The sequence below is a fragment of the Podarcis vaucheri genome (assembly GCF_965113315.1).
Source record: "Podarcis vaucheri genome assembly, chromosome: 3".
In the NCBI taxonomy this organism is placed as follows: Eukaryota; Metazoa; Chordata; class Lepidosauria; order Squamata; family Lacertidae; genus Podarcis; species Podarcis vaucheri.
In genome coordinates, this window is record NC_138761.1 from 58752975 (window position 1) to 58773263 (window position 20289).

Below are 20289 nucleotides of genomic sequence, written 5' to 3' on the forward strand. Positions count from 1 at the left end.
ACCCCGCCTGCTCCACTTCTGAGAGATCCCTGCCTCCCCTCCTGCTTGCAGGCAAGTAGGAGTGGGATTGGGCTGCTCTGCTAGGCAGCGTTGTTGCTTGCATGGGAACAGGAGCTGGATCGGGGCTGCTCAGCTGGGGAGGTATAGGCTCACTGAAGGGTTCATGGCTGCACTCCCCTCAAGGGAGTAGTTTAAAGGAGTCCCCACCACTGCATCAGATCCCCTGCAAGCCCGTGAAGGCAGCCAGGCTGAATAGTTGCTGGGGTTGGGGAAGGTGGAGGCAGCCTGGAAGCTGCATGTGAGAGCCCCTGCACCACTTGAAGGCAACCAGGTGCTCCTCAGCTTCCAAAAAAAGTTCCAAAACCGGAACAGGTTCAGGTTCCCAGTAGTTCAAGAACTAAGCTGTTTGAAAACTGAGGTGCCACTGTAATTATTTTCTCCAATTTGAACTGTATTTATTTTTCCCCTGGTGGTGATTTTCTTGAGTCAAAATGAGAGTTCCCTTAAACATTTTTTTTAGAAAAAAAGCACTGAGTTATACCATAAAATTATATATAAATGGAAAGATAATTTAATGAAGAATGTAATGAAATAACTTTTATGAAGCATTATTTATTACAACAGTCATAAAGAAGAAACATGAAACACACAGAAAAAAATAAGATACAAAGGTTAAATTGCTGTGTTGGCACTTTGCGATAAATAAGTGGGTTTTGGGTTGCAGTTTGGGCACTCAATGTCTAAAAGGTTCGCAATCACTGGTATATAGATTCCTTTCTTCATGAATGTGAAGCACAATTTCCCACAAAAAATAACAAATAAAACATACAGATTAATCACACAACCACATTAATCCTCAGATTCTGTCTTGTTCTTAATTTACATGTGTAGCATTATTGTTTTATACCATTTAAGTAGTGAGCAATGTTTTGATCCTATGACTGCTTTTACCCAGCAACCAATCACATGCCACAACATATTTATCATTTCCATACATTAGGTGTAAAGCAGCTCTTACACATACGAAGTCTCACATTTCAAAACTCATTAACCAATTGTTAAAAGCAGAACTCATACACTAAAGTCCTGCTAATTTATTTCACATTAATGTGGAAATTGCACAAGTTTACTGACCTTTTGAAACTGCTTTTTTAAAAAAGTCTACAATCAGTGCATGAAGGCAAACTTTCATGTTTTGTTTCAAATACCTGGATATGTACTACATATGAACACTTAAGTACTGGAAGCATAGGAGCCAATTTCTAAGGGCTGAGGGCCCATTCGCCTCCCCAAATAAAATATTTGAGGGCGTCACACCCCTGCAAAGTTGATGGGCATTGCCATTCAAATGCTGTGCGTGTGCCATGCAATGTGATTATGTGGGTCGGGGCTTACCTACCCTATTTTATTCAAGTTGGCACACCTGACTGCAAGCATACCTCAAGGTTTGACAGGTGCGAAGCCACTAGCAGAGCAATCTTAGGTGGGATTGGAGGAAAAACATGGTAGATACACCACTACATCCCAAACACTGTTGGCTCATGCCAGCTGGGCTGAAAAATGGAGAGAATGGTTTCTTGAAATTATTCATGCCATCTCCAGGCTGGCACAACTGTGAGGCCCAAGGATACACAAGGCTTTGGCTCTAAAACTGCCAGTACACCACCCCTGTGATACTTACCACTTCAGGACTTACCACTGGAGATAGCTTCTGCCCACCTGGGTAGCACCCCTCACAACTAGCCGTGTGACTCAATGCCAGCAGAGTCAACTACAGTGCTCAGCCTTCAAACATTGGGGATGGGGTTAGAATTGTATACCTACCTGATATTCAAAAGCTGTTTTTAAGACATGTGATTACTTGTTACTGTGTGGTTTAACAGAAGTGATTTGGAGTCCGTATGTATATCACTGAAATGCCGCGATAGGTTAGATGAGCACTAAACCATCTTAACAAAACAGAGGTTCTGGGCACAGATAGTTTATTTGCTCAGGGAGATGGGTGTTCAGCCTGTTCTAGATGGGTTTGCACTCTACCCTATAAGATAAGATTCAGTCTGGGTGTGTTTATGGATCTTGTGTCTTGTGGTACATAGTACCTTTCATTAGCTGTGAGTGCTGTACCAGCCATAGTCTGGCTTGGACAGAGAGAGCCTGGCTATTCTCCATACTCTGATAAACCACCCAGTATTGTTTACTATAATGAATTATATGTGGAACTGCATCTGAAGTCTTGCATGATAGCTACTGATGGTACAGAATACAGCTACCAAACTACAGGCATTGCAACATTAGGCTTAAAAACTTCACCAGCTGGTTTGTTTCCAAGCAGAATTCAAGGTATTGATGCAAATTTCGCAAACCATAAACCATTTTGAGTACTGAGTTCCTAAAGGACATCCATCAGCCCAACGATTTAGGTCAGCAAGCAAGCCTCTCCTTTTCATGAGAGGTAGATGGCAACCATAGGGAAAGCCTTTTCAGAGAGGATCCTACATTTACAGAATTCCCTTTCCAGGAATACCTGCCCTGCCTGTTTTATATTTTCAGCATCAGGCAAAGATGTTTTTTGTTACCACAGGCCTTTAAAGCTCTGGACTATCTTTGTTTTTATCTACTTATTCGACTCAATCTTACTTTTTACTATTTTATTCTGGGTTTGCACTGTTTAATTGTTTTGAATTGCTCTGGGAACTAGTTGGGTGAGGTGATGTACAAATATATCCAATGCTTATCTTGAGGGCTGCACGTGGCCCTCGAGGCATTTCTGGGTGACCCTCAGCAACATTTGACACACACACACCTCAGCCCTCACACTGACTTCCCCAAGCCAGTAAAGTGAAGTGCTGGGCTTTGGGAGGAAGCCATGAAGGATCTGACAGGGTTCTAGAGTCCTCACACCTCCTTCCCACCACAGCTGGGAAGTGCTAACTAGGCTTTGGGAAGGAGGTGTGAGGACTCTAGGACCCTGCCAGAGCCTTGCACCTTCTTCCCAAAGCCTGGCTCCTTGCTTAGATGCCTATGGGAAGGGGGTGTGCGGCCCACGGTTTCCATGTCAAAGTAGTCTTGTGGTCCATTTGGTAAAGCTTGACTGCCCCGGTATGGGCACAAGGATGAGACCTGAGGCTACTACCTTATGCACACTTAAGTCCGACTAAATTCTGTGGGGAATTAAGTCAGTATAAGTAAGTCAGACTGAATGAAATACTTAATTTCAAGCCTTTTCAGATCCATTGAACTTATATAATAAAATTAGTGGTATCAAAGAAATGCAAATATTATGTATTAAACATGTATGTACAATAGAGCCTGACACTCCATAACAAAACATTATTAGAACTCCTTTGCCTATGGCAGTTTTAAAACCACATCAACTTTCTGGAACCAACAAAGAAGAGCTACACACAACAGAACTACACAAAACAGAATCTTCAATTTTAAACCCTATGGGCTCCTTACATTTTCTAACATATAACTTTTTTCTCTAACAGCAAGCTTCCAGTAAATACATAAATGCAGATTATTAGATCCTGGTTTGAGTAAAATTAAGTAAGTAAAATATTCTGCAACCTTTTCTCTTAACATCATTACAACATAATATTTGTAACACCTAGCATTGTAGATGTTTGAAGCTTAACAGGAAAGGCAGTGCACAGCTACAGATCATACAGAAGAACACAAATAGCCTGTCTAAGTTGTTACAGGAAGCAATTCAGGGAACAAAAGCATATTCAGCAATTTTTAAGTATTCCAGACCCATGCCCCAACATGACTGGGGGAAAATATCATAAGTATGTATTATAGCCGCAATCCTATATATTGAGAACTCACTATTGCAATCGCATTTCTTTCTATCTTCAGATATAAGGACACCTATTATTCAAAGCACTAGCAAGCAGAAGCATATACACTTTGGGGCAGATGATGCCATTTATAGATTAAGTTAATTCTCATATGCACTATTGTTATTCGGATTTCTCTCCTTTTTTAAAAGCACAAAAGGCTACTCAGCAAGTTCTCTTTTTTTACTGCAGTTCTAGAGTCTCAGCACTCCAGTAGTGAACTGACATTTGACTATTGTCACAAAGCATCGAAGCAATAGCCACATGTAATCAAAACATTTCAACAGGTGCCAAGCCAAATGCATGTATTTTTGTACCGATTTTGACCTATATATCTATACTGCCAACTATGGCATAGTACTTTCAGTTACTTATGACACCACTGGATCCCTTTTTTAAAAAGGGTTAACTCATCTTCAAGCCTTTTTCTCAGTACAACTACTGATTCAAAAAATTACATTTTATCTGGCCCTCCATAAACACCTACAAAAATGCACTGAAGAGTAAACATATTTGATATTCTAAGCAAGGCTTAAGTAGCCGCTTAAAATTGCATATTATATTGTAGTGCCAATTCAATCCTTTGAAAATAAATAAACCTCACGTTAAAAATAGTATTGGTCATTAACCCTAGGTGCTGTAGCTCTCCCCTCATCGCACCTTTATTTTCTTACCCTCAAATAAGCGTATCTTATTGTTGTTTTGGCCACCTCGTGGCAATTCCCTCCCTCCTATAACTGCTCGGGGGAGAGAACATCGCATGGAGCGAATGTTTGAAGATGCAGTTCTCGCTCCAGTACGCCGCCTATGTCGGTGCATTACACCCCAAAGCAGCCACAGCCGACAGGCCCGGCTTCGCTTTTCCCTCTCCCCGCCGTTGCAAATGAGCGCCCGCTCGCCCCGAGCCCGGTGCGGCCTGCGCTTGCTGCTCGCTGGAAGCGGCGCGCGAAAAGGCGAGGCGAGCGGGGAAGGAGGCGAGGGGGGAGGGGTGGCTCCTGCTGCTGTTGCCGCCACAGCGCTCGTCGCCGCCTCCCCTCCCCCTCCTCTCTGCCTCTCTCCCCGGCGGGGGCTCCTCGCCACAGCCTCTCTGCTCCGCTCTCGGTCATGTGACCCTAACGTAACCGGACAGGAAAAGCCGCCGCCGCCGCCGTCTCCGACTCCGTTGTTGCTGCTGCTGCTGCTGGGCGCGCGCCGAGGCGGCGGCGGGGGCTCCCGGAGAGCGCGAGCCAGGTGAGCTCCGTCTGCCCCCCCCCCGCATACACAAGGTGAATCGGGGCGGCGGGGGGGGAGAGGGAGGGGGAAGCGTGAGCGGCGGCGGAGGAGGAGGCCGAGGCGTCCGGCTGCTCCCCCACCCCGCTCCATGCCCACCATTGTGCTGGCGGTTGGGCTAGGCCAGGTCGGGACCCGAAAGGAGGGAAAGGGCGGCCCGAGCACCTGAGGGGGATTTCGCGACTAACCGGCGGCGGCCTCGAGACGGTGGAGGCTGTTGCCCCCCCCCGGGGTCGGCGGGTGGGAAGGTCGCCCGGTCAGGACCCGAGGGGGGGGGATTTCTGCTCCCACCAGCCCTGGCCGGCGGGGTCAGCGTGAGCTGGGCTTGGTTCGGGCCCCTGGGCGCCTGCTTTCCCCGCTCCCTCCGGTCTCCCTCCCTCCCTCCCTCGGAGCCGCCGAGCTACGCAGCGGCCTTCCCCGCTTTTTCTCTCACCAGCGGCAGCAACAGCAGCAGCAGCCCGGCCTAGAGAGGGGGGAGGGGCGGGCGCTGAGGCAGCCGCGCGGAGCGGGAAAGGGAGGGGGAGGGAGGGAGCGAGAAGGAGGGAGGGCGGGGGGGTTGATGGTGGGCGGCTCCGTCTGCGTCTCTTCAGCAGCCTAGGCGGCCCTGGCGACAGCGGCGGATCCCGTCTCTCGCGCGCCTTAGGCGCCGCAGCTCGCTCGCTCGCGCTGCTTACGTCGCCTCGCGCCGCCGTCCGTCCTCGCGTACGCCCCGCCCCCCTCCGGGAGCTGCGTGTACGCGCACGTGGAGACCTCGCGTCGCCGAGGGGAGGGGGAGGGAGGGCAGGGGGCGTGGCGTAGGCGGAGCTGCGGCTGCGAGTGCCCGGGGGCGCGCGCGATGGCTGCGGCGGCTTGGCTTTGCCTGTCCTCTTTCCCCCGCCCGCCCACCGACGGGCAGCCAATAGGAAACGCCGTCAGCGCAGGCACCCCGTGATTCACCGCGGGAAGCGCCGGGTGAGGAGCTAAAAGGAAGGTTGCGGCGCTCCTCCGCTATTGGTTGCTGTTGATTTCTCTCCGTCCGGCTGTCGCCTATGAGCGCCGCCTCGGAGTCTCGCTGGCTCTTGTGGGTTGTTTAGAGAAGGAGCCGGGCGGTCTGCTTCCTTGCCGAGCGAGCAGCCGCTTAGTTTGCAAAATGCTCCTTTCCCCCGCTTCCTTCCTGTCCGGGATGCAGACGGGATTTGCCACTTTTATTCGGCGCCTTAAAGCTCTTAAGTGTTTTATTTCGATAATTTCTGTTTGCGCGCAGTAGCAGACGAACCAGGATCACAACCACAAGAGCCTCAAAATTTTATTTAGTGCCCCAAACCCAATGTCCTGGTCATCTTGGACTGAAAAACAAATCCGTTAAAGGGGGATATTTAACTTTTAAGTTATCACCAGATTCCCTGGGACTCCTTTGTTTTAAATCCAATTGTTTCAGGTCTGTACATTGGAATAGCAATGTTGTTTAGTGGTTTAGTCGCGTCCGACTCTTCGTGACTCCATGGACCAGAGCACGCTAGGCACTCCTGTCTTCCACTGCCTCCTGCAGCTTGGTCAAACTCATGTTCGTAGCTTCGAGAACACTGTCCAACCATCTCGTCCTCTGTCGTCCCCTTCTCCTTGTGCCCTCCATCTTTCCCAACATCAGGGTATATTCCAGGGAGTCTTCTCTTCTTATGAGGTGGCCAAAGTATTGGAGCCTCAGCTTCAGGATCTGTCTTTCCAGTGAGCTCTCATTTGCATATAACACTTAATCCAAGGATCTGAGTTTCACACCATAAAAATACAATATAATTTTTAAAAAACCATACATAAAAACAACAAAACCCTTCCCTTCCACAAACACATTTAAAAGAGTATAGGATGTTTAAATAGCCAAAGGCATGGTGGAAGACGAATGTTGTTGCCTGGCGAGAAAAGACCTGTTTTTGTGTTGCTGCCCTCTGGACATCTTGTGGAGGAGGCACATGAAGAAGATCCTTAGAAGAGAATCTGCGGGTCCGGGTAGGTTCATATAGAAAGAGGCAGTCCTTGAGGTATTGTGGTCTTGAGCCATTTACAGATTTATAGGTCAAAATCAGCACTTTGAATTGGGCTTGGAAACTAAATGGCAGCCAGTACAGTCAGGCAAGGAGTGGTGTAATAAGCTACAACCATTGCCCTGGTGAGCAACTTGGCCATGGGATATTGTTAATAATCTGGGGTGCAAGACAGCCTAAAAATCCAGATCAAGATAGTGCCATAATTTAATTAAGGTTTTATGTGTTTAATTTGTCTTGCGTTACAAATTATGTGCCGTGGGAAGTGATGTATTCTAAGCATCAATAATTACTGTGGGTAAGCCACTAATTAAATTAGGCAGTTTTCTGAAGTTGTGTATCAGGTCAGTAATGCTAGCCAATCAACAAGTGTTGATTGAAAAGACTAATTTCCTTGTTTAGATAAAAAAATTCCTTCCAGTAGCACCTTAAAGACCAACTAAGTTAGTTCTTGGTATGAGCTTTTGTGTGCATGCACACTTCTTCAGATACACAGATACACACACCTTGTTTAGGTGAAGTGTGCATGCACACTTCTTCAGATACACAGATACACACACCTTGTTTAGGTGAAGGAGGGGGAGGGGCATAGACCATTTGAAGTTCAAAGCCTCAAAAGAGATGTGTGAAAAGTTAATCCCCTTTGAGGTAGGTAAAAGGTAAAGGTAAAGGACCCCTTGGCAGCTAAGTCCAGTCAAAGGCGACTATGGGGTTGAGGCCAAGGGAGCCAGCATTTGTCCACAAACAGCTTTCCGGGTCATGTGGCCAGCACGACTAAACTGCTTCTGGCACAACGGAACACTGTGACAGAAACCAGAGCGCACGAAAACACTCTTTACCTTCCCGCCACAGTGGTATCTATATATCTCTTGCACTGGTATTCTCGACCTGCTAGGTTGGCAGGAGCTGGGACAGAGCAATGGGAGCTCACCCTGTCATAGGGATTCGAACTGCCAACCTTCTGATCAGCAAGCCCAAGAGGCTCAGTGGTTATACCACAGTACCATCCATATCCCTTTGAGGTAATTTGCTTTAGCATAGCAAAGGAGGGACCAGAGCTGAGGCTAGGAAAGAAGCTCTGAGGTTAGGGCTGGACTGATGTAATCAGGAAGCAGAAAGGAACTGCTAAGCTATGTTGTGCCCTGCAGTGCAAGATAGGCTGAAGAGAAAAGATGGTGCTGAGCTTATTGTTGTTGCTGCAATGGAATAAGCTGACATGTTTTGGGCTGCTGCTGCTGCTGCTGCTGCTGCTGCTGCTGCGAACTTCCTCCATTGTAGGCTCCAGGTTGTATATACGTTATGTGTAAATAAACCCGCTTAACATCATGAAAGGATGGAGCTCTGTTCAGGCACTGGCTGAGTTCACAATTCCCCCCGCATCGTGTGTTTTTTTGTGCACGCACACGCACATCATAGTCAGGTCAAAAATTATGAAACCAGTATCATGATATGGACTTCAAACTGGTTTTGGGCAATATATTGCCCAGCCCTAGTGACATTACACCACCTGTAACCTCCCCCTCCCAACTCTGCTATATACCCTGAGCTTAGGAACAGGGTCAATCACTGGCCATTGTCTGGTAATTGCACCTTGATTGCACTTTTCCCCAGGGCAATTTCCTAATGTTGGGCATGTTCCCTTCAATACTTCAAATATTATCTAAATTTTACCATTTATTTATTTCTAACATTCACTAGCCCTAGCAGTTATGGGTACCCTTTTACTCCCAAATTCTGTTTACCCCAGATCTGTAACAGTATGTTTGAGGAAATTGTTTTAAACAAGTATATTTTCTTTACAGAATTTAAAAGATGGATTTAGCCAACCATGGACTGATTCTTCTGCAGCAGCTCAATGCTCAACGGGAGTTTGGTTTCCTGTGTGACTGTACAGTTGCTATTGGTGATGTTTACTTCAAGGCACACAAATCTGTCCTTGCCTCTTTTTCCAACTATTTCAAGATGCTGTTTGTTCATCAAAGCAGGTACAGTAGTTATAAAAGAATACACTTTAAAAATGGTATTTAGTTAAGGTAAAATAGTCTGAAGGAATTAGAAAGTGTTAAGGCAGCCTAATGTGAGTTGCTTTATAAATCACAATAACTAAACATCCAGCTTCATCCACAAATCAATTAACCCAATTACAGTGCTAATCCTGTGGATTTCACTCCTAACTAGTTTGTGGATCAAGTTCATGAACTGCTGCCCTGAAGGTATATATTCTGGAATAAATTAGATCACATTTTGCAGATATATATATATATGTATATATTGCAGCAGTAGAAGTAATGCCTAAACCATGATAACAGATTTATTTTATTTATATGAACATGTGTAGGATTGCATTCTTGTATACTTAAAATTGTGCACTTAGTTGTATACTTAATTACTGTAATCCTTCAGAAGCATTTTATCTTCCTCTTTAATACTGTTTTGAAATTTCTTTCAGTGAATGTGTCCGTTTGAAGGCAACTGACATACAGCCAGATATTTTCAGCTATCTGTTACATTTGATGTACACTGGAAAAATGGCACCTCAGCTCATCGATCCTGTTCGATTGGAGCAAGGAATAAAGTTTCTGCATGCGTTCCCGCTTATTCAAGAGGCCAGCCTTGCCAGTCAAGGAAATTTTACACACCCGGAGCAGATTTTTCCATTGGCATCTTCATTATACGGTATTCAGATTGCAGATCACCAGGCAAGAAATTCCACAAAAGCAGCCGCCACAACTGACAAACCTGTTCGAGGACCAAGGCCACAGTCATCAAGAGCAAATCAAGAACAGATGCATGAAGCCACCCAACTGTCACAGATACCACCACCACCGCTGCCTCAAGTGCCCCCAACAAATATGTCCACTTCAGACTCATTACAGCCTCCATTGTCTCCTGAACTGGTTTCTACTGCTCCTCATCCTTCTCCTCCAGGTGATGAAAACAACATGGAAGCCTCCTCCTCAGATGATCAGCCTGCTTCTCTCACAATTGCGCACGTCAAGCCAAGCATTATGAAAAAGAACGGAAGCTTCCCCAAATACTACGCTTGTCACCTCTGCGGTCGGCGATTCAATTTGCGAAGTAGTTTGCGTGAGCATCTCCAGATTCACACAGGGGTGCCTTTCTCATCAAGCCAGCACGGGGAAAGTAGTGTTCCTTTATCTCTTTGTAATAATGCTCCTGAAAAAGATTCTATGGAAGTTGCTGAAGCTGGAATGATTAGCGATAGCGAGCTGCAGCAGATCTCGGATTCACCCATCATTGATGGACAACCGCAGTCTGAAACACCGCCACCCTCTGACATTGCTGACATAGACAACTTGGAGCAAGCAGATCAAGAAAGGGAAGTTAAAAGGCGGAAGTACGAGTGTTCCATTTGTGGGCGCAAATTTATTCAGAAAAGCCACTGGAGGGAGCACATGTACATTCATACTGGCAAGCCTTTCAAGTGCAGCACCTGTGACAAAAGCTTCTGCCGGGCCAATCAAGCTGCTCGACATGTATGTCTAAACCAAAGCATGGACACCTACACCATGGTGGACAAGCAGACTCTGGAGCTTTGTACTTTTGAGGAAGGCAACCAAATGGACAACATGTTGGTACAGACCAACAAACCCTATAAATGCAACTTGTGTGACAAAACGTTCTCCACGCCTAATGAAGTCGTCAAACATTCGTGCCAAAGTCAGAACTCTGTCTTTACTCTAGACGAGGATAGATCCATTTTGCTAGGTGGTGGGGATGCTGAAACCACAGAGAGTGACCATTCGGTCTTAGACTCTATCAAAAAAGAACAGGAAGCAGTGTTGTTAGACTGACTGTGAGGCTCATATCATTATTATTTTTTAAGAAAACAGTTTGTCTTACTCATTTTTACTAAACCAATCCTCCTCCCCTCCCCACAACCATAACTACACTGACATGGAAGGAAGTCTGGCTCTGTTCCTTTTTCCAGCAAAAGTATAAAATTAATAAAGGGTGTTGTATCACATTATAACAATTGATTTTAACCAAGAAGAAAATGTATAAGGGTAACTCAGCTAACTATGTGAATAATGCTAAAATGCATCTGTAACATACTCTAAGCGAGTTCTAAGACTGTTTCTATATATATATACTTGAATGCAGTGAGATGCAATGTGAGAAGAAGACAGAAAGGAAACTAAACATGTTCATTAAACTACAATATTTTCTCTCAACAAATAGCATTTTGAGGGAATACTGAAGATACAAAATTCTCACGGTTACACACCTATAAGCTGTGTAAAGTTGTCATTTTACAAAAGCTTGGAAATTCCCTTAATGAACCAAGAACACTATTTTAATCCACATGATTATTGTCAAGTGTTTGTTTCCAGGTAACTTCATTGACATTATGTCCATTAAAAATGTATTATTAAGGCTTGACTCCAAGCGCAGTGACTTGGTAGTCAACCCCACTAACTGCAGTGGGACTTAAAACTTCCAGATAAATGTGTTTAGGACCAGATTTTGCTAAAATAGCAGTAATAATGTGATGGCAATCGTTTTATATGCATAAAAATGTATGTATGTGTGTGTGTGTGTACTTCAGGTAAATGCAGGTAAAATGTGTGCATGCACCCTTTCCAAACTGGCCACTGCTTGTAACCTCTCACAAATTGGTCCTTTTTAAAAGCATATTTACATTTGAATTGGTACAGGGTGTATGCATTTTTTTTATCCTGCTGACTAGTAATTGATAATGATGAACAGTGCTATCACCCAAAATGTGAAGGAAATCAGAGATTAGAAGAATTGTACATAGTGAGCCCTGTGCTAAATGTGGGAATAATAGATTTGAGCCTTTATAGTGTAACTGAAAAAGGAAAAACATTGTGGCTTTTTTATTTTATCAAAGCAGCAATCTGAGTTTATGTGATTAACATGTAGGAATTAAGGGAAAGGAAATCTGGTCTTAAATAATATTTAGCTACTGGCATCCTCTTGTAACATAGCAAATGGTATAATGATGAAACTGTATCATGGTTGGTTTTTAAGTAACAGTGCAACATTGAGTGGAAAGCTATATATTCTTTATGTTCCTTCAATTTGGGCACCAGTCAAAGTGCAAAAAGGAATAAAGGGGACGCAGTGTACATTCAAGTTTCTGCTCTGGATAGTACCGTATGCAAATTTAAAATCAAGTTGCTGATTTTTATCTTTTTAATATATAAATATAATAATATTCTCCAATAGTATAAATAACCAGAGAGGAGGGAGTCCATTGAAAGGTCAATTGTCCTGGTGGGAAAGTTTCAAGAAACAGAGGCATTCCACCAGAAATGGGGGCAGTGTGTGTTTTGATGGGGGAGAGAGAGGCAGATACAAATCTGCTTTTGTATACATGTTTTATTTGAGTATCATCCTATTTTGTGTCTAGTTATGTTTTCCAGTTTGTAAGTTTTTATACATTATTTTATGGAATAAAAAAGGTATAAAACAAAATTTGATTTTTGTCAAGTCAAAGGTGATTGAATGTGAGCTGATCATACGTACATGCTGTGCAGATCTTAGAAATGAACTCAACATGCAGCACAAGGCTGTTTGGGGGCCAAAGCAGCAGGAACAACTGATGTGGGAAATGTGTGTGTTTGCGAGGGGAAAGTCTATGCAGTTTGTGATCATGGGCCTCTTATGTCCCCAAATTACTGCACTGCACAGCCACTCTGGAAAGGGACACACAGAATGTAACTGTTCTGTCATGGGCCTATGCTTGCATCAGATCAAGCATGTGAAGGGATAGAATCAAACTATAAGGCTTTCTCTTTAAAAAATTGAAGGACTAGAGGTAAGCATGTTCTTAGATATCAGATTTCATGACTGCAGCTCAGAGTCCACAAAGAAAAAAATGTAGTCGCCATGTTTAAACAAAGTTCCTGATCCAAGAAGCTGCATGTGAAGACCTATACACAGAGTGTGTCCCCACTGTTCCTACCCTTTACTCCATTATCATTTGCTTGGACCCCAGAAATTTAAAAAGCACACTGCCTCACACTCGTGACAGAGCCCCACTCCAGAAAATGTCAAAGCGCTGTGTGTGCGCTATACCAATTCAGACTACAAGCACATGTGTTGCATGTTTAAACCAAGCTCCCTTTAGGTACAACAGGGAATAAGGGGCTAGTTGAGCCCCTTCCTTGCTGTGCTATTTATAGGAAATTTACAAAGTGGCGCAATAAAATACATGTTTTGCCACCTGCAATTTCAAGTGGTATAGGTTGGCTGTCCACCGTAAGGGGCTACTCAGATCCACACAGCCTCACTGAAGTCAGTGGCACAAATTACTTGCTGCCTATTAAATTCTAGGCTCCATTTAATTTATGAAGTGCTGGTATTAACCTTCACAGCTCTATAAAGAGTTTGGGGCCTGGCTACTTAGAAAGATCACCTGTACCTCTAGGCACCTAACCTTTTAAATCAGCTCTGGTTCACTGGTGAAAGAAGTTAAGTTGGTACCATGATGGCTATATATCTGGAATGCCTTCCACAGGCTAATTTGAAACCCCCCCCCCTTTTGATGCACTCTAAAAGATTGACTATTAAGCCTATTAAAAAAACCCTCAAAGAAGTCCCACTGCTTTCAAAGGGTCTTACACCTAAATATATGCAAATGATTGCTATCTAAGGGTTAAATTCAGTGAAAAGCCATGGAAAGGTACTTGTAGACTTCCCCAACTCCCCCTTTTCCCTCCCCAAACCTGTTGGCAGTTCAAGGCACTTGGTGAATGGGGTGGCTTGTGGCACAGTGAAGCTTGTGGAGGCGGTGAGATCTAAAAATCAAATGGGTAAGAGTTTGAAGAGAAGAGTTTGGATTTTATATCCCGCTTTATCACTACCTGAAGAAGTCTCAAAGCGGCTAACATTCTCCTTTCCCTTCCTCCCCCACAACAAACACTCTGTGAGGTGAGTGGGGCTGAGAGACTTCAGAGAAGTGTGACTGGCCCAAGGTCACCCAGCAGCTGCATGTGGAGGAGCGGGGACGCGAACCCGGTTCCCCAGATTACGAGTCTATCGCTCTTAACCACTACACCACACTTTTGATTTTTGAAAAAACATCATTTTTGAAAAGGAGACACTTTTGGGGGGTGGATTGGGATCAGGGACTGACCACATTCTCAATTTTTCTCTAAATTCAACCCGAAATCACCATTTTAGCTGGATTGGGTCAGTGTACCTTTAGGTTCAGTGATCTGATTATTCTAATTGTAATGTAATTGCCCTTTTGGCATGTTCATAAAGCTTGCAGAGATTGTACCGAGCATCTCTTGTCAAGGCTATCGAGTTGAAATAGCAGGGTTATGAGATACCCCATCACACTGTTTCTATTGCAAAAGATGTCAGCATGCATAAGGGCAGGATCATGGGCATGCCAAATCCAATTCTTCGTTTATTCTGCATTAATCTAATCTCATTTAATATTTGCTTTGTACTAGTAGGCAGTGAGGACTTGGGTCTCCAAAATCCTTTAGGAATGACAAGCTATTTTAATGACAGTGGATTAAAGGGGAGGAACTAAACTGCATAGAGTGCAAATGTTATTGGGACAGATATTATAAAGACAATGCTAATGCAAAACAGAAATGTTTCCATTTCTAGATGTTCACATTCTAAGCTGCTGCACTGTCCAGAAATGTGGATGGGTTACAACTGCTACACCATGGCACAATTAGCGCAAACACACCAGATGCTCTTCTGCAAGTCTTCAGAATTGCTGAACATGCTCCATTAGTAGCAATTTTCATAAATGAAACAACTGCACAGAATCTTACTGTAGCTGCATTAGTGCGGATCATATGGTGGATTGCTTTAACAACGCTTGCTGCCAGTGTATATTTAGCAAGGGTTATTTGCAACAATATGAATTCTTTCTATGTAATAAAAATGCAGATAATTACCTGACCCTAAATATATGTACATAAAAGCATGTTCCACTGAGAATTTCAGAGTAACTGTTTACGATTGCAAAAAGCAAGCTATACTAAAACCCCACAACCACAATTTAGTCTTAAACCAAAAGGTTTTGGTATTTCCAAGATGCCCAGGCTGCAATTTGGCATTTAAAGCAGTAGGGAATCCCATAGCTTTATGTGCACCTGAAAATGCTTCTGCAAGTGGTCCTTGTCACAAGCCAAAGCCTGATTTTCCCTTACCCAGTTGGTGCATTCCACCATTTCTTGGGATCAATGGAGTAATGGTGTTATTTCATGGGCCCCTCAGCTTTCAGGAAAAGATGAATGCTAGTTCCCTGCCTAGAAGTTCTCAAAGTTGCTCTTCTCAGGTACAAATCCCATCAGTGTGATGACAAAGAGACTACAAAGAACAGCAATTATAAGAATGACAAAGGACACAGTGAGCATGAATTGTGTTTGTATTTTATTTAGTCCATGAAAATCTACCTTAAAAACAACATATAAAATCAAAGTATCGGTTAATCCAATACACTGGATTAAGAAGAAACTGCAAAAGCTTGGAGTTGTGGCACAAGCTAAAAGTTTGCAGCCTCGTCTTGAGTATTTCTGAGGCCAAAGCAATACACTGTAACAAAGCAGTATCTGTGTATGGAGACATGCTCCCTGCACCATGGAAAAAAATCTACTGGTGCTTTTGGTTTTTGGAGACGGGTCAGTTAAAAGCAGAAATATTGGTAATGTGATTTGTGTTCTTTGCATTGCTTAGAAAGGCCCTAGATCAGTATTTTTTTTAAAAAAAAACAAGCAAGAACTAAGCGCTTGTTCCCCAACTTCTAGCCAGGTAATTTACATTGTGATTACTAGGTTTTATTTAAATGTTTAGATATCTTTACATATTTATTAACAGCCTCAGAGCTATAAAGATTAGAACCAGGATAACATAGGCCATGCCATTGTTTTATTATTATTATTTAGCTTGTTGCAGCTACTGCAATATGGCTTTCCATACACACGTTACATTTCACAGCGGGTTTTCCATTTGCTTAGCACTGTAAAACAGGGCTGTGAAATTCACAGGCCATGTTTTGTGGCCTGTCGGGTGTGAGATAAACTTATTTCGAGGTCCCCTTCGGCTATGAAAGGTTCATCAGGCATCAACTAAACCCATGACTGGTAGGCCACATGAAGTTCAGGGACAATGACTTTGACAGACTTGTTGTAAAGCACGCAATGAAAGTGATCAAAATAGCATTTGGCAATCAGAACAAACTTTCTAATTCATACTCTAACTGGGGAAGCTGCCACTAAGGTGGGGGAGAACCAAAGATTCCCCCAAATAATTTTGGAACACACCATGTTACTGAATGTTTTACACATTTGTACACATTGTAGACACACACATGGAATACATCTAACTGATCCACAAACAAGCGCCTACCTGTATTTCTTTTTTTTCTTCTTCTTGGAGGCCATTGAGCTTTAACCTTCAATACTTTTTAAAGTTTCCATTTTGCACTGAATAAACTAAACTTTCTTACAAATTCATTCATATCAAGAAGTTCATATCTTATCACACTAAGTCCAGAGAGATGCACGTGCTAACTTGTGTTCATACATACACCACCTACTTTTCAGGGAGACAGACTGATGCGGTGCTATTCACTAGCTCACTGTTTTGCTTAGTGAAGAGGCTTCATGGACTAGCACCCACTAGGAGTGAAAGGGTTACTGGTTTTGATTATTCTCTCCTACCCTGTCTTACAAAGGTAAGACACATTTATCCCAAACTTGATCCAAACTGAACAAGCAAACTGCTCACAAAAGTGGCGTGATTGGGGGTGGGGGGAGGCCATCATTTTGGAGAAAAGTTAGCAGATACATGGAGAGTCTTCAGTTGATGGGCCTAGGGAGGTGGGTTGGGAGAGAATACCTTGCCACTGTTACACCGTGTGTACTAGCTGCAATCAAGAGACAGAGATGGAGGAGGCTTACTAGCAAGCAGCTGCCATCTGTTCTGGCAGCACTGCTCAATAGCTGCCATTAAAGAGATGGGGGAACCCACCCACCGCAATTTACTATTCAGTACTTCCTGGCCCAACTCATGGGCTAATTTGAAAGCTAAACAATTATCCAGGCTGCCAGTTTGGCAACTCTGTAATCCAAAAGGGTTCAATGATTATACCAAAATGATGTTATTATTTCTTGCACAGTGACACCAGTGGATCTTCGTCAGAGAAGGCAGTAATTGAAACTGAAAGAACGGCTGTAGATAACGTACATGTTTAAATAATGGCCACTCACCTTTCTTATCCACCTAGCTATTTAAAATTATTTCAGAGTTATATTTTGAAACAAACTGATGTATTAGTGTTTCACTTTTCTGATGTTCAAAGAAACCCTGTTGTCTTTATACCTTTTAAGAGGGTTTATAAAAAGCATTGTTCCATTTTTAATTTTCATAAATCAGCTACTTCATTGCAGAACTGCAAATTTTGCCAATACACTGAGAAAATTGCATATTATTATTTTGCATTTTATTAGCAGAGCTGTTCCAGGTAAGTTAGATGAATTTTAAAAAAACTCACAACTTTCCATATTCTATTTGAAGGCAGTATTGTTAGCTAAAAGTATTTCTAAGCTACATTATGCATACAGCAACCACTAGATGGTACTATTAGACCAGTGACATTTTTCTTTCTTTACTCACTGTGCAGCTCCCCAAAGGTCTTATTTGGCTCACTTAGATAATTTCCAAATAAATTACTATACATGTAGGACAATGAAGCTGCTGAGCCATGCAAGACACAGCTGAGACAGGTACGAAGGCTACAAAGTGCAATATAACTTGACCTGCTAGACATGTTTGGTGTCTAGAAGATCAAACACTAGATGCTTTGAATATTTTAATTATCTTTCAATTATTTAGCATTTCAAGCCTGCCCAGTTTTATGCACAACCTATACTGACCAGTACTAAACTCTGCAATTCTCCATTAACAAAACAGAAGAGTGACTCCTGCTCAATGTTTCCTAAATTCTGGGGCTTTTAAAATTATTAATTAAGAGCTCAGTATAAGCCAAATTTTTGTTTAAATCACTTTTCAGAAATCAGAGTTTTCTAAATGTACACAAGCATAATGAAATATACTTTCCTACTGAGGGGACACACATATAGAGCAAACATAATCCTTTACTCATCAAAAACCTTTTGAAAATAAATTGTCTTACTTCATGACATGGATGTTCCAAAAACAGGAGAGCATTAAATGCTACGCTAAAAATTGAACCATCTTTATTTTTCTTGATAGCTTCAAACCAGTTCAGCATTTGCCTAAAGTTATGATGGTATGACAGTTTCTTAAATGGACTAAGGGAAGGCCGAAGAAACATTGATGGGGCTATTTATTTGTCTGGCTTCTAAAGACTTTCCACTTTCCCTTAGAATTAAACTGTACTCAGATAAATGTGAAAGTCAGTGCAGACTTAGGAAGGCTTAAGTACACTGAAATCTTTCTTTTAAAGTACACCTAACTCTCCATTTGAATGTAACTGACATATTTTCAACACACAATGCCATAGTGCCATGCTTATAAAAGGTGATGGAAAATAAAGTCCTGTTTAGTAAACCAGTAACACAACTATTCCAAAGCAAAACTATGCCTTTTGAGTATGACTTGTACCAAATCAAGACCCAATACAACATTAAACATGGTTCTCACACCATTCTACACCATGGAAAGCCAATGCAAATGTATTCTGATCTATCTGTGGCCAACTGTAGCTCACTCACAATTCTTCCCTATTGGTCACATATATTGTTTCTTTACTGGGTGAGACAAGTGAGATCATTTTCTTTCATTCTCTTTCTTTCTTTTTCTTTCCACATATAAAGAGGAGGAAATATACATTAAAATTGGATTTTGCTTGAAGATATACACATAAATACACAAAGAATTACAATCCAGTTTTGGAAGCACTGATAAAATGGGGAGCTTAAAAGATGCCAACTTCCTTCCCAGGTTAAGGTATGGACGTCATTTCAGCAAAAGTTAACACTTTCTGCCCCCCACTCCAACTCATCAGCAAAAAAATATAAAAGAATATTGTGAAGAGCAAGTGTTGACAATCAATAGTAAAAGACGACGGTTCAAGCTCCTGATGGTATCTCAGGATTGTCAGGTATATTTCTCAGAATGACATCAGACATCTGTTCTCTGTTCCAAATCAGTGACCTCCAACCCAGTTAAACAGAATCCATTATCTTCTGCTGCTGCTTCAGGAACTGGTCCGTCCAAATATAAAGACACAACTTTTCCAGAACTGTGGAAACAGAAGTAAAGAAAAATCAACAAAATCTTGCAGCCCGAGCCTTTTATCCAGAGAGATGGCAGTACCATCATATTATAATAGATTTTTTCTATGCACACCATGAACCAAAACTAGATGCCACATCAATGGAAGCAGTCAGTAGTTAAGCATGATGCTGCTATGCAGCGGCTGGCAACAGTGGCACTATGTGGGAAACTGCCCAGGCTGGAGATGACTCAGTCATAAGCCCTTAAAGGCAGGACAGACTAACCCTTCACCAACCTAAGGTAGCATTAAAAAGGGGCTAACGGTGTGTTTTTCAGCTTGGAAAAGTTAGCAAAATCTCATGACATAAGCAGCGTACAATGGTACCTCAGGTTACATACACTTCAGGTTACAGACTACGCTAACCCAGAAATAGTACCTTGGGTTAAGAATGTTGCTTCAGGATGAGAACAGAAATCGTGCTCCAGCAGCGCAGTAGCAGCAGGAGGCCCCATCAGCTAAAGTGGTGCTTCAGGTTAAGAACGGACCTCTGGAATGAATTAAGTACTTAACCCAAGGTACCACTGTAATTTATTCCTGCCTCCAGCACCCAGCTATAAGGCCAGGCTTCCTCATACTCGGCCCTCCAGATGTTTTGAGACGACAATCCCCATCATCCCTGATTACTGGTCCTGCTAGCTAGGGATCATGGGAGTTGCAGGCCAAAAACATCTGGAGGGCTGAGTTTGAGGAAGCCTGTATAAGGCTGAATTGTTAACTTTCCCTTGCCAGAAAAAAGGAGAATGCAGTGGTGCAAAGGTGGGAAACCTGTGGCCATCCAAATGTCGGACTACTGTACAACCCTTACTTGGTATTTCACCATGCTGGCTGAAACTGAAGGAACTGAACTCCAATAACCACTGGACAACCACAGGTTCAT

General features: G+C 43.0%; 2 protein-coding genes across 3 annotated transcripts in view; one reads left to right on the top strand and one right to left on the bottom strand.

The window, feature by feature from the left end:
- Positions 1 to 615: 615 nt before the first annotated feature.
- On the top strand, positions 616 to 12592 carry ZBTB2 (zinc finger and BTB domain containing 2). Its single transcript, XM_082215270.1, has 3 exons — positions 616 to 5072; positions 8932 to 9114; positions 9579 to 12592. Exons 2-3 carry the CDS (start codon positions 8942 to 8944, stop codon positions 10942 to 10944), a joined length of 1539 nt encoding a protein of 512 aa, XP_082071396.1. The 5' UTR covers positions 616 to 5072; positions 8932 to 8941; the 3' UTR covers positions 10945 to 12592.
- A 2911-nt stretch (positions 12593 to 15503) lies between these two features.
- Positions 15504 to 20289, bottom strand: part of AKAP12 (A-kinase anchoring protein 12) — a 97208-nt gene continuing 92422 nt past the window's right edge. For both annotated transcript variants that reach the window (XM_082215155.1, XM_082215156.1), the window contains one exon: positions 15504 to 19376. The gene's annotated coding sequence lies outside the window, so the exon portion shown is untranslated. The remainder of the gene's footprint in view (positions 19377 to 20289) is intronic.